A 16,859-nucleotide genomic window follows, 5' to 3' on the forward strand; every position below is an offset into this window, starting at 1 on the left:
ACAAAGTTGCGGGGGGGAGTGGCAAGGCTTTTTTTTAGGGGGGGGCAGCTTACTTGTTACGATGATGTTTCGCTTTATGACACCGAAATGTACTGTCTGGAAAAGCCACAATTGTTTTAAATTTGATTCACAGTGGGTCGCTGTGTTAGTCTGTCTGCAGTAGTAGAGAAGAGCAAGAGTCCAGTAGCACCTTTAAGACTAACAAAAATATTTTCTGGCAGGGTAGGAGCTTTCGTGAGCCACAGCGTGAGCTGTGGCTCACAAAAGCTCCTACCCTGCCAGAAAATATTTTTGTTAGTCTTAAAGGTGCTACTGGACTCTTGCTCTTTTCTACTATTGTTTTAAATTTAGTGTTGCTAAATATTTTTGTTAATCTTAAAGGTGCTACTGGACTCTTGCTCTTCTCTACTATTGTTTTAAATTTAGTGTTGCTAAATATTTTTGTTAGTCTTAAAGGTGCTACTGGACTCTTGCTCTTTTCTACTATTGTTTTAAATTTAGTGTTGCTTAGGCAGATGTCAAAGGTGCAGTTTCCGCTTTAAAGCGCACACATTTGATCGTCAGCATTTTTGCATGGGTGATGAAGCTCCAAATAAGTTGGTAGAATCTGGTAGTCAGATTTCAGGGTATGAAGAGTATTCTCAAGGAAAAAGAAAAAGTGGCATGGCCCTAGAAGCAATGCATTAGTTGATTTTTCCCCCCTCCATCATTCTGTAGGTGCAGCTGGTCTCTTTGGATTCCCCCTCTCGCCCCCGAAAATGTATATGCTGGTTGAAACCCATTCAAACGATGTTCTTCATTTAAAAAGGTCACCTGGCATAAGATCATGGTCTCTCCTTGTAGGTAAGACTGCAATCCTTGTATATATCTGTAATGGATCACGTTTATTTCAGTGTGTATATATATATTCCCTCATCAACCACTATCACGTCTGAGACTTATGACTGTCTCATATTGCCCTGCACAATATGGTTGGGGAATCTGCCAAAGAAACTCTTTCTGTATAAAAATCACTATTTCTGGAGGATGTCTTTTTTGTTTTTGGTTCTGTGTAAAGTCAGAAATATTTGGCACACGAGAGGCTGTTTGAAGTAAAGCTCTGAAAGGTTTTAATTTTCTCCGCTTAGGGGATGGTAAAGGTCAGGTTAAGAAAGTGTCATTAAATGAACTTGGCTTGTAACAGAAACACAAGAATGAGGAACTTCTGATAGATCTACACAAGAGATATTTATTATTTCAAGATGTAGCAAAGGTGGTTGTCATACGAGTGTTGATATGTTTATTATTTACTGAGGTTGATTTCTCTTGGCAGTCACTACTTTGTGTCATACACATAGGCTTCTTCAAACAATATCTCTTAATTAGGAGGAGTTAGGAACGTATACACACTTTCTGATTTTACTTCTTTAAGCTGAGATCACTCTTTTCCTTAGAGCTATTTCGCATAATCACTTTGGGATCACCCTCTCTACAATAGAGTTATTTCCCTTTATAACTGGTTATGGATCCTGCTTGATCCTAAAACCAGTGTGTGTTCCTCTCACTCCCAAGGAGAATCCTCCACAGACAGCTTACAGCTCACTCAGCTGCCTCCAGACTCTGTCTGTTAACTCTCTCCTTCAACAGTCAACCCTCAACTGCCAGTTTTCAACCATCATCCTTGGAAACCATGATCCATAGAACCATTCAAATTCCCTGTCAATCACGGGGTTCTATGATCAGGACAACTCCTTAGAATGCAGCTGTCCATCGCAGTATCATACATTCTTTGTCCTTTGATCTTTTTATGTTTGGCACCTTAGGGCGATTCCTAGTGAGTTGTCCTGTTCTTCCGCCTATGTGGATTGTTTGGTTAGTGGGAATTGTTCATGGGACAATTAGTGCACAGTAAAGATTTCTTTTCACAGGGAGTGATCAGTTCTTTGAAATGGTATGAAGGTGAATAGTAGAAAGGCCCAGCAAAGCTGTGTGTTTTGTAAGAGCAAGATGCTGATGGTTTTTATAAATAGCTGAACTTACATGAGAGCCAGCGTGATATAGTGGTTAAGAGTGGTGGACTCTAATCTGGAAAACTGGGTTTGATTCCCCACTCCTCCACATGAGCGGCGGACTCTAATATGGTGAACTGGGTTCGTTTCCCCAGCCCTACACATGAATCCAGCCGGGTGACCTTGGGCCAGTCACAGTTCTCTTAGCGCTCTCTCAGCCTCACCTATCTCACAAGGTGTCTGTTATGGGGAGAGGAAGGGAAGGGGATTGTGAGCCAGATTGATTCTCCTTAAAAGGTAGAGAAAATTGCTATATAAAAACCAGCGCTGCTTCTTCTTCATTCTGAGTTAATATTTTTCTCTTTTTTCTTCTTCTAGGAATCTCCTCTGTGGGCCTGGCTGCAGCTTACTACAGTGCAGGTAAAATTCAGTAACTTCAATGGGGACTTTTCATTAGAACTTACTAGAACTTTCTTGGAAGCCAAAATATCTTTTCCTTAAAAGCCCAGCATGATATGTTTTACTTTATTTGGTTGGTATTCTGCTTCTCTGAAAAGCTTAGAATAGCTGGCAGAGGTTTTGAAATGTACACATGAGTCAGCATTCCTTAACTGGTTCACAGTAAAAATAGTCCATATAGATGGACACAAGAGATGGACCCTTTCTCACTGAGACCCAAGACAGATTACACTATATAAGTCAATACAGTCAACATGATGGGATATTCAATAAACAAAGCAATTGGGCTTGGATTGCAGAAATCTGAAAACAAGTAGAAAACTGAGCTGAAACAAAGCATAAGTGTTTGTGTCTTTCTGAGACCCTTTGTATGTAATGTCGCTAATGGCACCTGTCTGTAGTGTCCTGAGATGATGTGCGTTATTCTGCCTTCTTGCCTTTCTTAGTATTTCCTACTTACTTTCACTGCCACCAAAGCTCTCCCCTTCTTAAAAGGTAAGGAAAAGGTCCCCTGTGCAAGCACCGGGTCATTCCTGACCCATGGGGTGACGTCACATCCCGACGTTTACTAGGCAGACTTTGTTTACGGGGTGGTTTGCCAGTGCCTTCCCCAGTCATCTTCCCTTTACCCCCAGCAAGCTGGGTACTCATTTTACCGATCTTGGGAGGATGGAAGGCTGAGTCAACCTTGAGCCGGCTACCTGAACCCGACTTCCGTCGGGATCGAACTCAGGTCGTGAACAGAGCTTTTGACTGCAGTACTGCAGCTTACCACTCTGGCTTAGTTATATTTGCCACAATGACTAAATGGTTAGTGCTCTGAGGTAAAAGGGGATCCTTTACACTAAATAAAACAGTTATTTTCACTTAAACATAGAGTTTATTTAAAAGTATAACAGCCTACTGGTTTCAGTAGGGTTCATAAGCGTAATGGTTTCAGATAGGTACAGTTCTTCTTTCTGTGAAGTTTCTCAAATAGCCATAGCCCTAAAGGCTTACCATCCTCATTTGCCACTTAGGCTAATGACGTCCACAAAGAACCCAGATGGCTCTCACAGCACTTCACTCAAACTCTTCATCCACTCCTCTCTCTTCTCCTCTTGCTCACACCAATCCTCTCTACAAACCGGTCAATTCCACCCCCTAGGGTGCAGCTTCTGTCCAAACACACACCTAACACACCTAACCCATCCTTTCTTATTCTAGAGGTCTGCATTTTAAACTACACCAACAGACATATAAAACCTTACATTAAAACACAGAAATAAAACACACAGAAAATATTTTAATAGCAAACACTGCAATAAACATTAACATTACATGCTAAATGATGCAGAAATTACAGAGAATCATGCTTACACAAGCAGACAGCAGGTACTGTATGCAGTGGTATAGTCCACAGTCCCTATTCCTTTATTAAAACATCTTTCTGACCCATTTCATTACAGTACAGCCCTAATTACTTGTGCCCTCCTGAATACTTCAGTTTTGCACAGTTTACAGAAAGCCAGGAGGATGGGAGCTTTCCTGACCTCAGCAGGCAGGCCATTCCATAAGATGGGGGCCACAACAGCGTGCACATGTAAGGGCAGTGGTTGATCTTGCCCAAGGATCCCCAATAAGGTGCCCATGGGCACCATGGTGCCTGCCGACACCTTCCCTGGTGCCTGCCAAGTGTTTTTAGAAAGTGGGTGGAGCCGAGAGGAGTTGGTTTTCATATGCCAACTTTCTCAGCCACTTAAGGGAGAATCAAACCGGCTTGCAATCACCTTCCCCTCCCCACAACAGACACTCTGTGAGGTAGGTGGGGCTGAGAGAACTGTGACTAGCCCAAGGTCACCCAGCTGGCTTTGTGTCTAGGAATGGGGAAACAAATCCAGTTCACCAGATTAGCCACCGCTGCTCATGTGGAGGAGTGGGGGATCAAACCCAGTTCTCCAGATCTGACTCCACTGCTCCAAACCACCATTCTTAACCACTATACCATGCTGGAGATTTGACTGGCTGTGCAGATTTTTTTAAAATGTTGCTTTTGCAGCAGCTTCCACTACTGCACAAAGAACTTCACTGTGTGATTAGATGTAAGCTGTGGCAGTCATTTTGTGGCTGGCTCCACCTCCTGCAGCAGCCATTTTGTGGCAGTCATTTTGAGGCTGTGCCCACCATGCTGTGTCAGAATTCCAAAAGTGCCCGAAGGCTCAAAAAAAGGGTGGGGATCCCTGATCTTGCCTGTTTACAAGGTGGCACTTGCAGGTTGCCCTGCTCAGATGAGCAAAGCTGGTGTGGTGGAGCATAGGGAGAGAGGTGGTCCTGCAGACATGAGGGACCAAGGCCATGAAGGGCTTTGTATGTGATAGCCACTACCTGGAATTGAGCTGGTGATGGATGGGAAGCCAATGGAGTGACTGCAGAATGGGAGTAATATGCACACTCCATCTAGCTTTTGATAATAACTGAGCTGTTGTGTTCTGCACCTTCTGGAGTCTCCAAGTTGACTTCAAGGGGAGACCAGTGTTGAGTGCATTACAGTAGTCTAGTCTTGCTGTAACCTAGTGTGGAGCCAGGTGGCCAGATTGGTCATGTCAAGGGAGGGGGTCATCTTGCAGGCCAGACTGAGTTGGACGAAATTATTTTTTTGCAACTGCCTTAACATGCTTTCTCCAGCAGCAGTGCTGGATCCAGTAGTTGGTGGTATATGGTGACTTTAATTGGGGATGCTTTTGCACATTGAAAAGAGACCCAGTATAAGGGGCAGTAGGAATAATGTCAGTAACTGTTCACTCCAGGGAATAGAACAAACATAGTATATAGAACTTACGAAGTCCTATTTTTCTGTGTACCAACTGAGAAATTTCCCAAGTCTGTAGAGTTCCCCTATTTGTGTATGAATGGCCCCATTGAGGAGCTTACACCATCCACATGTAATATTTTGTACAAGTTGAGTTTCCCTTATCAGGACATCCGATATCCGGACTGATCCAAAAACTGGACATTTTGAGCTTGCATCCAGGCATTACTCACAGCAGCACCACTGATGGTTTAATGTACACAAAATTATTAAAAATATTGCTTAAAATTGCATTCAGGCTATGTGTGTAAAAATCATGCTAGGAAAAGTTGAAGGCAGCAGAAAAAGAGGAAGACCCAACAAGAGATGGCTTGACTCAATAAAGGAAGCCACAGCCCTCAGTTTCCAAGATCTGAGCAAGGCTGTTAAGGATAGGACACTTTGGAGGACATTGATTCATAGGGTTGCCATGAGTCTGAAACAACTTGACGGCACTTAACACACACACACACACGTGTACAAAGTACATATAAAACATATATAAAACATAAATGAATTTCCTGTTTAGACTTGGATCCCATCCCCATGATATGTCATTATGTACATGCAAAAATTCCAAAATATGGAAAGATCCGAAATACGGACCACTTCTGGTCCCAAGCAGTTCAGATAAGGGATACTCAACCTGTATAGTGATAATTAGCATTTGTATTGTGGTTTTTTTTTTTTTAGTGTTCAGAGCTTTCCACGTGCATTACTGTCTGTAATCCTTCTGCTGTCCCAGATCTTGTACAGCCCTTTCCCCATCCAGACAAGGAGACTGTGGGTGCTTTCACACATGCTGAATAATGCACTTTCAATCCACTTTCAGTGTACTTTGCAGCTGGGTTTTACTGTGTGAAATATCAAAATCCACTTGCCAACGATTGTTAAAGTGCATTGAAAGTGGATAGAAAGTGCATTATGCAGGACGTGGGAAAGCTCACTGTGTTTCGCAACCAAATTTATGGCCTGAAGAATTACCATAATGAAGGGGTTTTAGAGGTTAGTAATAAACATGGTCTGGCTTGGAATGAAGATGCTTGTTATGTTTCTGAAAACCTGTTTTCTGACCCGCAGAACATGCAATGAGGGCCCATCAGCAGCATAGTGTGTGTTTATAATACTGATTGCCTAACAGCCTGAATATAAATGTAGTTTATGAAATTTCTAGACTCCTTTCAAAGCTGTTTACAAAATGTAATGCAGAAACCATATCATTAATAAACGTTAGCTCAGATTTTTCATCCTACATAAACATTAAATATCCTTAAAAGACCGGCAGAAGAGAAGGGTCTTTACCGTTCTCCTAAAAGGTGCATGTTACATGTGACACAGCCATCCAGATCTACAAAGAAAGGCAGGTCCATAATGCGTGACAAAAGAAAACCCTCTGTTCTTGGTAGACACCATCCTGGTATCCATATGTGATGATATTTGGAGTAGAGCTTCGCTGGCAGATCTAAAGGAATGGGAAGGTAAAAGAGTGGTCCTTCCCTTGGGAACTCTCCTTGCCAGCTGTTGAGGGATTTCAGGACTAAAATATGCAGTTTGCAGTGGGCCCCAAAACAAATGAATCATCAAGGAAGTTGTTGGAGCTCTTATCACCAGAGTTTAGGACCTATCAAAAGACAGGCAGTGACAATTTCACATTACAGTTTCCATGTGGCCTTCAAAGGCAGCTTCATATAGGACACATAAGTAGCGCAATGTGGCAGCAACCAAGGCAGGGATTATAATAGCCAGATCTTTCTGTTCCAGTAACAGGCAGGGCTGGCAAATCCGCCAAAGCTAGCAGAGAAATTCCTGGTTAGTGATGCTATCTGACATTGCAGATTGCTGAGGAAGCTGCATTCTTGATATTTAAAACAGGCCTGTGTGTATCCTAATGGCTGAAATATTTTTGTATTATTCAGATAGTTTTGGATGGAAACTCTTCTATATTGCTGGCTGTCTTTTTGTAGCTGTGCAAAATCTTGAGGACTGGGAGGTAAGCAGTAGGTAATGTACTGTTGTGCCCTTGAGAGGGTTTCCCCCCCTGTACAAATACAGGTGTTCGTACGTGTAGATTATTCTCTTTTTCACCTAAAGGGTCACAGGAGAACACAAATCTGACGTCATTTCATCGTCTTAAAACTCTGAACCTCTCATCTGTGCCCACTTAGGAACTTAACAAAGTGCCAGAGTAGCCCTAGTGATTCTGCAGTGCTGTCAAGCACTCTACATTCAAGAAAGCACTTTTCTTGCAGGAGGCAGGGAGCAGCTACTTATTGTGTTTTGGGCATGACTGTGACCATCTGAAGAGGAACCAGATGTGTTTCAAGAGACAAGCATGGAACAGCCCAAGCAGCTGCTTGTTTGCTCAGATGATAGATAGATTGAGCAGATTTTTGTAATATTTTGTAAATCAGGGAGTGCCTATAGCAGAATGTTAGAGCATCTGCTTTGTATGCAGAAGGTCCCGAGTTCCTTCCCTGGCATCTTCAGATAAAAGAACTGGGTAGTAGGTGACATGAAAGTCCTCTTACACACTGAGACCCGGGAGAGAAACTGTGAATTGGGGGAGATTATGCTGATTTTGACTGACTGACAGCCCATTCCTGAGCCAAAAGGGTGGCACGGATGGTGGGGGACGGGACCCGTATACCATCCTCCCAGCACTGCTGTGGCAGTGCCGCTCAGGGACGCTGGCACAGCCTTGTGCCGGTGTCCAGATACCACACTTCTGTGCACCGCCCTCCCGGGGTGTCCCTGGGGCCAGGGGAGGAGCAGCCTTTAGGCGCCCTCCTAAGGCCTTTCATCCCAGGAACGCCCCCTTTCCCTTTTCTTGAGATATGCCTCCTTCTTAAGTGGCATATCCCCATGCAACCCTATGGAGTGGTTGCACAGGTTTTTGAGGGAAGGGAAGGTTTTGGCCTCAGCGGGGACGGGACGGGGACCTCCTTTGGAGGCAGTGCGGCTGTGCTGCCTCCAGTCACCAGTGCAGCCCTTCTCCTCATGAATGGGCTGTAAATGTCTGATTCTGTAGAAGGCAGTTCCATGTGAAAATAACCTGACTCCTGAATCCTTGGGAAGGATTGCTGTCGTCCCCCCCCCCCCCACAACATTCTAAACTAAGGTCTAATCCAGATGTTATAAATACTTGGGTCCTATTTAAGGATAAACATATTTTAAATAAATACTGTGTTCCATTACCAGGAACAGTTGATCCATTTAATCCTCATGGTGCTTGGTTTATCATGACAAAATTGGCCTGCCAGTAAATCTTGAGAACTAAACTGAAGAGTATAATCCAGTAATGGGACAGCAATGATTATCTATTATTATTATGTAGCTGTTATACATTTACTTAACTGCTGAGATAATTGAAGGTAATTGGTGTAGGGGGATGATGGGGTGTTTGTTCTTGGAGTCCTAAATACCCTTTTTAGAAAGCGATTATTGTCCCTCTGCCTCACAGCGATTTCTACACTGTTTTTTTAAAAAATATTTTTACAGGAAGCTGTATTTGAAAAGGACACAGGAAAAGTTATCCTAAAGACATTTAACCTTTACAAAAAGTTACTGACCCTGTCGAGGGCTGGTCATGAGCAAGGTAAAGTAATGAATGTACTACATTGGGGAGAAAAGTAGTAAAATGTTCAGGACTGTGTGCTTTCTGTGGTAAGAAAATGTAAAACGTGTGTTGCTCTATAACCTGCATCAGTTGTAAATTCACCAAATGTGCATAATTCTGCTGCTGACTGGAGGGGTGGCAACAGCAAGAACAAACGCGTGAGGAATGTAGTTCATTGTGCATACAGATGGAGCACGAGCAAAAGATTCTCATGTCATTGGCAAGATAGTAAAATGAACTGCCTCGGTGAACTGCAGGGCATCTTTCCTCTTTTAATGAAGCAGGTAAGACCATTGCAGGAAGGTGAACTAGATACCGTATATACTCGGGTATAAGCCGACCCGAGTATAAGCCGACCCCCCAAATTTGAGGCCAGAAAAGGGAATTTCTTATTGACCCGCGTATAAGCCGAGGGTCAATAAGAAATTCCCTTTACCGGCAATGCTGCGCTCTAAAATGGCGGCCGCCATTTTAGAGCGCAGGGCCCCTGCCCCAAGTCGCCCTCCCGCCGGCCTCCCGGGCCCTCCCGACCCACCCCAACCCACCCCGACCCCAGTGCCATCCAAAGGGGAGGGGGAAGAGCCCCTGAACCCCCTACTTACCGGGAGACGCGGCGAATCGGCGGCGGCGGCGCGGCCTTCCTGGGCCAGCAGGAGGCCCTCCAGGCCCCTGCCGGCCGGAGGAAGGCACCTGGGCGCATGGGTGGCGGCGCGGCCGGCAGGGGCCTCCTGTCGGCCCAGGAAGGCCCCTGCCGGCAGGAGGAAGGAGCCCGGGAGCCTGAGAGCCAAGGAAGGCCGGCAGGGACCTCCTGCCGGCCAAGGAAGGCCCCTGCCGGCTGGAGGAAGGCTCCCGGGCGCGGCGGCGATGGCGGTAAGTTCCCCCCTCCCTCCTCCCCTACCCTACCGTATTGACCCTCGTATAAGCCAAGTTCGTCTTTTTCAGCCCTTTTTTTGGGCTGAAAAACTCGGCTTATACGCAAGTATATATGGTAAGAGTATAAGAAAGGACCTGCTGGATCAGAGTTTCGTTTAGTCCAGCATCCTGTTTCCCATAGTCATCAACCAGATGCATCCGGAAAGGCTACAAGGGAATACAGGTAATGGCCTCCCCCTGCTGTCGCTCCCCGCAACTACTGTTCAGAGGCACGCTGCCTCGGAATATGGAGGTTCTATTTAGCTATTGTGGCTGACCTCTGTTGACCCCTATGAAGTTGATGAGCTCTATGGCCTTTTCTAATGTTGTTCTGTCCGTCTGCTTCCACAAATGCTATGGAGCTCTGTGCGCCGACATGTTTCTTTGATACCCAAAGGACAAATACTGACATTGCCGTAAAACAGTTCTAAAGCGGAAACTGTCTAGCTATGAAGGTCAAACAGATGCCTGTTGGATTTGCCTCCTACAAGTTGGTTCAGCTGTTATGGGAGGATTTAATTTTGTTCAGGATTGACAGGACAAGGGACTGTGCCATCACGGCAGTGAAATCTAAAATCCAGCTCGCAGACCTGAAACAGGAGAAACTGGTTTGGGCAAAAGGGTTCCACGCCACCAGCTCTTCCTTGAAGACCTTCGGAAATTGAGATTCCTTGGTTGCCTTTAGTTCTGTCATCCGTTAAGTTAATGAGAGGCAGACAGCAGCATTGTCTGAGAGGAAGCGTGGGCTGGGTTTTTTGTTACGCATAGGGGGTAGGAACATAGCGTTTCAAAGAACACAAGCCCTTTGCTCAGAATTGGTCTACTCGATAGCTCACCTGTTCTGCTGCTCCTTTCCCATGTAGTGGTGTTTCGTTTGGATGAAATTCGAGCTGTGAACGTGCAGGAGGAGAAAGTACGCTATTTTGGGAAGGGCTACTTGGTTGTCCTGCGATTTGTCACTGGGCTTTCGGAACCTCTAACGCAGACTGCCGTGATGGGCTGTAGAAGGTACAGTAGGAACTTTGTATTCTGCGATTGATCAGGATATGTGAGGAAGCTGCATTTAACCCTAGATGTGACAATAAGATTCTAGCTGCTACGCAAACTGCTGGAGTTTCATGTCTATTTTCAAGGGTTTGTGTTTGTTTATGATGGCCTGTTTTGCATCAAGGCACTAGGTAACTTCTTGTGCATCACAAATTATATTGAAAAATATGCAGTCAAGCAATTAACATTTATTACATGGTAGGTATTTCATTTATGTGTCTTGTTACTTGCCCTGCAGCATAAGGTGGCATTCTACAGGTCCTGGATAACGTCCGTTCCTGGGCACTAAATGTTTTCATAATAAGAGTGCCTGTCAAAAACTTGTCATATTTTCTCTAATATTTTACTTTCTACTTATAATTCATATTACTGGAAAACATACATTTTTAGAAGTGTTTTCTGAAAATTGGGCCCCAGCAAAAATTTTTTAAATAGATGGGTACAGTCAAAATAAAGTGGTAATAAATAAAGACAGGGAGCCATTCCTAGCAAATCTTTGGCCACTGATTTGTTCTTATGAACTCTGTGGTAGTTTGCCTGTTTTTGTATTTATGTTGTTAAGAAATAATTCCTCAAAAGGGGATGTTGCCAGGCAGCTCATTCCTGAGCCTTTTGGCAGCCGGGGACGGCATAGCCGAGGCACCGCTGCGGCGCCTCCAAAAAGGTTCCCTGGCCGCTGAAAGGGCCCCCTAAAAAGCCTTTTTAAAGGTTTAAAAGCAAAAATAGGGAATTTTGCCTCATTGAGGCTGCGCCAGGAGAAACCTGGCGGAGCAACACTACTGCTGGAGGTGGCGTTCCTGGCCTGGAGGGACTGGGGAAGCTGACTAACATCAGCTCCACCCCCGGGAACATCCCTTCCCATGCGGGTGTCTCTTCCGGGATGTATGTCCTGGAGAGACTGCACCGCTGAGGGAGCAGGGTGCAGCTCCGCGGTGCCCAGGCCCCGACAGAACTGCCCTCGCTGCCAGTGTAAGTGTCTCTTATCACGGAATAAGAGGCACTTAAGCTGGCAGCGGGGTCACGCCACCCCCTGAGCCCAGTTGGCGCTCAGGTTCTGAGAGGTCACTTTTAAAGAGTGTGACTACTATAGGTCAGATCAGGCATCATATGAAACTATGGTTTAGTTTAACTGGTTAAACCAGAACTCTGCTTATAGACAACTTTTCAAATCTTGGTTCATCTTTGCAAATGCTGATTTCATTGCCTTCTCTCTGTAGCCTGGGAGGGTATCAATGGGGAACAAGCCAGGAGGGGTGCATTCATACAGTATATGAAACCATAATTAAGACCAGCTTTAGACCCTGGTTTGATAAGTCGCTAGCTAGCTATAGCTGGTGGAGTGATCTGCATTCAGACAACCACTCCAACCATGGTTTTTGCGTGGTGTCTGAACTAAGCAGGTTACTAGGAGTGGACTCCCAGGAAGTACACCATAAGGAAAGCATGCATGGAATTTTTTGCTTGAGGTTCTTGCAGTCCATTGCATCTTATGTTTCCATGCACTAAAAGTCCTAGTAACTGGCCCTGTTGCAGAGTCTGAAAATGTGCATTCTTATCAGTGGCAATATTTTTATGGTCAGCAGGGTTTCATATTTAGAAGTCTAAGCTTAAACCTGGAATGTGGTTTTTGAAGAGGCGTATACAATTCCCCAGTTGTTGCTCCACATTGTTCCCTCATATATAGTGATTTTATTCCACACACACCCCCAAACTGCTTTCTCAGTCAGCAGATCTGCAGGAGAACAAGCACAATTCTCCTTTTGATTAATGGGTCTAGTTTTCAGCTAAATTCTAAGCAGCCGGCGTGCTAAAATGAATGAGTTGTATTCCTTGATATAATTTCCTGACATCTCAATGAAGCTTGTGTGAAATCCTATGACTTTGGACAACAGTCACAGAAGGAGAAAACCCACTCCTTAATGAATGAGTAATTGAAGGGGATCCTTATGAATACTTTCCAGTTTTGTTACCTTGAATGATTGCCCCTTTTGTTGGATGCCTGCATATATATATATTAAAGTACATACACTTCCATGACTCTTTCAGAGGAGCACTTGCATCATCAACTCTTCCCTGCTTCTTCCCAACAGTGACGTGGAGGCTGTGGCCAAGCTCATTACTAGCTTCCTTGCGCTGAACAAAGTGCCAGATGATCGAGTTTCTGAGAACAGTGAAACGAATGGCAGCGATGCAGATGATCCTGGGGACCAGTACTAACATGAACTCCGAGGCGCAGGAAGCAAGAGCTCTCTGATTCCTAAAAGTCTATATTGTTCCCGCTGAATTCAGGATTTGGTGTCTTCCATGGATGCAGAGATTTACAGTAGCTTGGAATCCTACACGTCATACCTTTTGAATACTGAATTAGTAACTGCTACTTCAGTGACATTTTTTTGACTCCTGTTCAGAGGAAACCTACTGTAATTCAGTATTCAAAAGATACAATGTGTGGTAGAAAACTCCCTCATAAATCCCATAATAAGAAGGTGTTCTTGTTAAGGGCATAGGTATAAGCCTAACTTAACTTTTAATATTCTGTTTCTTTTAAAAGGGAAGACAGGAAATGTACTGGAAATATACTTAACCAGTTCAGCCAGTGAACTGTATTAATCTAAAAAGATTTATTTTAAGTTGTTTGACATTCATTTTCAGGTTTTAAACATATTTACCTCATGTTATGAGAGCATTTAAGCATCCTCATTTAACAGACACACTTTTGTTGAACTATTCATGATACATGCTTTAGAATGTCTAGGATTAGACACTTCTACATACATGTTGAGAACAAATTTTGCTTCAGTGCACTCCTACCACCTAAATATTTTTAAACTGTCGACTGTTTATGAACAGTTAATATTTAAGGTTTTTTAACACATCTCTGCAATATTTGTTATTCAGTATTGAGCTTTCTGGTCAGATTCACAATCCTTGTAGTAAAGCTTTTTCCACATTTTCCTTCTAACTAGGATGTAAATACTTTTTAAAAATTAAGGAAAGTTTGGGAAAATGCTCTAGGAGCTCATCTTGTAGGTACTTGTGAATTTCAATGAGGGCCTAAGGAATGGAAATAAGATTGTATACTTTTCTAGCTCAAGTCTGTAAAGCTTGTGATTTTCATACAAACTATATATAAAATTTGACGGTCAGAATTTAGCAATTAACATTTTCTTGTGTTGAAATTCATTATAATGGGTTGAAATTCCCTCTCACTATATTTTAGCTAGCCGCTATCAATCCCCACCTCCTCAAATGCTGAGGTTTGCAGTTTTGGAATATTCCAGGAGCCTCGGAAATTCTAATTGTGGCAGTATCTGAGGCTGCCTGTAGTCAGCTCCATCTGATGAGAAGACTGTCTTGTTCTGGCATTCGAGAACCCAGTACTTATCAGTTCAACTACTGCTCTGTGCAAGACTGCCCTTGTTTAGAAGATACATCTGGTACAGCATGCTGGGGCCTTCCTCTAAGATCACTGGAAGCACATTATGCCAGTGCCTATAAAAGCAGTTTTATTCACAGCAGTACAAGCCAATTGAAATCAGCAAGCTTAGAGTTATTCCATATTGGATTGCACTGTGTCTGAGCTGGATCCTCATTCGCTTCTAGTCACAGATCAAAGGTATTGTGTTTCATTTATAAAGTTCTATAAGGACCAAAATACATCTGAACCTATCCGCTTCCTCCCACCTCATCATAATGGTAAAGTCTAAACCTGAGTGTTTTGGAAGTGGTTGTTGCAAAAAATTATTGAGCTGGTTTTTAAGGATTTAAACTGGCAAGAGTGGGGATTTTTAATATATTTTAGGAAATTGTTTGCTCTCAAACTGAAATAGAATTATGGCCTACTCTATCCTGAAGGCCTTAGCCAAAGTCCAAGTTCACATTCTAATTATGAAGGGAGAATAAAAAGTAGTTCTGCGGACAGTTACAGATTAGTATCTATTCAACTGTATAAAGGTTATTGTTGTATGCACGTTAGTTTTTAGCATCCTGTGAAATATCAGGGAATGTTTGAAAGAAGCAAATGTGTGTCAGCTTCATAGAACAGCTTTTTCATAGCACAGAAGTTATCAATGGCAGTTTAACAGGGTTTGTTCAGGATCACTAAATACCATTAAATCAACAATTTACAGAAGTAGTATACATACTGTAGACCTTAAGATAAACTCAGTGGCCTTTTACTACTAACCTTCTGGATTCACAAATAAGTATGTGTAAGCAATTTTATCTGAATGCCAAAGGACCATTTATTCGCTCACTTGACGTTCATCATGCAATACTTTCGATCTTTGGCGCATAACTATAGAACTACAGTCTACAAATGGCATTCCAGGGGGAATTCACTATCATTTCACTCTCAAATCACTGAATATGTATGCTGGTCTGTTTTTAATGTCCTAGAGGCATTCACTGTAACAAACAGGGCTAGTATCTACAAAGTGTGATATGCAAATATATTTAAAATCGGTTGAATAAAAATCAAACTGCAATCAAGTGATGGCAAGCAATAAAATGCTGAGGAAATTTTAAAGAAAAACTTGTGTAAAAATTGTTTAGAATTTTTAATGTTTGTTTGGGCATATTAAGTATTTTGGGAAAGCTATGTTCATTAAAATGTTCAGATGTTTGAAGAGGAAAATATTAATATACATTAAAAAAACATCAGTGCCCCTATGGGCCTCATCTGTGCCTGTGATCAGCAGGAATCTGAAGTGCATGTTTCCACAAAAGAGAGCAGGATGGACCAGCAGAGGAAGTGCTTTCAGATTCAAGTTTATTTAAGCCACGGACACTACTGTGTGGCCGTAAACAACCCACAGGCTGCTATAGCTGGTGGTTATTTTTGTAAACTAGAAATGATACCCTCATAGGTATTTTATTGCTTCCCTTCCCAATTCTTGGACTTGACATTCTTTTCAGGACAAATCTGAGGGAACTGGCTTCTGGAAGCTTTAAATAAATGGGAAGTAAGGGTTGACTGGAAAGCTAAAAGGGCCTGGAAATGACATCATAATGCCCCCTCAGCCAAGGCAGGAAGCACAGTCAGAGCTGGCAGGAGCGGAAGGAGGCCTTTCTGCCTCGGTGACAGTAGTCACCTGTCACTTTAACAAACACCTGGGACATGCAGAACTGAAAGAGAGACAGGTGTGCCTGAGCAGTTATGAAGGATAAAGCCCCACCCAGTCTTCTTCACTTTTCATATCCCAAGGGATGCATAGGCTGGAAAGCTCAGCTGAAGGCAGGAGGCAGCAGTGCTGGCAGGAGACTCGGGCCATGAACTGTCAAGACATCTTTCTACAAATCTGAAAAAAGCCCCAGGTTTGTGGAAAAATCTGAATCTAAAAATAAAAATACAATGTGTTAAAACCACCCAGAATAATAGAAGCCTGTAGCTTTAAGAAACAAAAATGCCTTTACAGTAGTCACTGTGGCCATTGCTAGGCAACCACAACAGTATTGCAATCATTCAAGCCTTCAGTTCTGTCATTAAAGGGTCAGGGGATGGGGGCAGGACCCTTTCCAGTGCTGTTTTGGCCTTTGATGGAGGACTTATCAGGGTCAGGCCACTGTATAGTATAGTGATTACAGTTTCAGACTGGGAGACACAAGGCAATTTGGCACTCTGCTATAGAAGCTCAGTGGTGATAGGGTTGGGAAATTCCTGGAGATTTGGAAGTGGAACCTGGAAAGGGCAAAGCTTGGGGAGGTGAGAAAGCTCAGGAGGGATGTGAAGCCATAGAATCTATCATCTGAATCTGCCATTTTCTCTAGGGGAACTAATCTGTTGTCGAGATCACTTGTAATTCTGGGAGAATTCTAGGCCTCATGTGGAAGTTGGCAGCCCTAATGGTTACCTTGAGCCCATCACACATACTCCGCTAAATCTACCTCACAGGGTTGTTATGAGGATAAAGTGAAGGAAAGAAAAAATGTGGGCTGTTCTGAAGTTCCCATTGTGGTGAAAGGTGATTAATAAATTAAGTAAATAAATAATAAAATTATTTATGTAGAG

The 16,859-nt window shown here is 43.3% G+C and overlaps 1 protein-coding gene across 1 annotated transcript; it reads left to right on the forward strand.

Moving 5' to 3' along the window:
• The first annotated feature begins 725 nt into the window (after positions 1–725).
• On the forward strand, positions 726–13,066 carry LOC130476352 (cytochrome b-245 chaperone 1). The gene is made up of 6 exons (XM_056848289.1): positions 726–843; positions 2,367–2,408; positions 7,191–7,264; positions 8,773–8,869; positions 10,666–10,810; positions 12,940–13,066. The coding sequence occupies exons 1-6, from the start codon at positions 759–761 to the stop codon at positions 13,064–13,066; spliced, it is 570 nt and encodes a 189-aa protein (XP_056704267.1). The 5' UTR covers positions 726–758.
• Positions 13,067–16,859: the final 3,793 nt, after the last annotated feature.

This window comes from Euleptes europaea, chromosome 1 (assembly GCF_029931775.1).
Source record: "Euleptes europaea isolate rEulEur1 chromosome 1, rEulEur1.hap1, whole genome shotgun sequence".
Taxonomy (NCBI): domain Eukaryota; kingdom Metazoa; phylum Chordata; class Lepidosauria; order Squamata; family Sphaerodactylidae; genus Euleptes; species Euleptes europaea.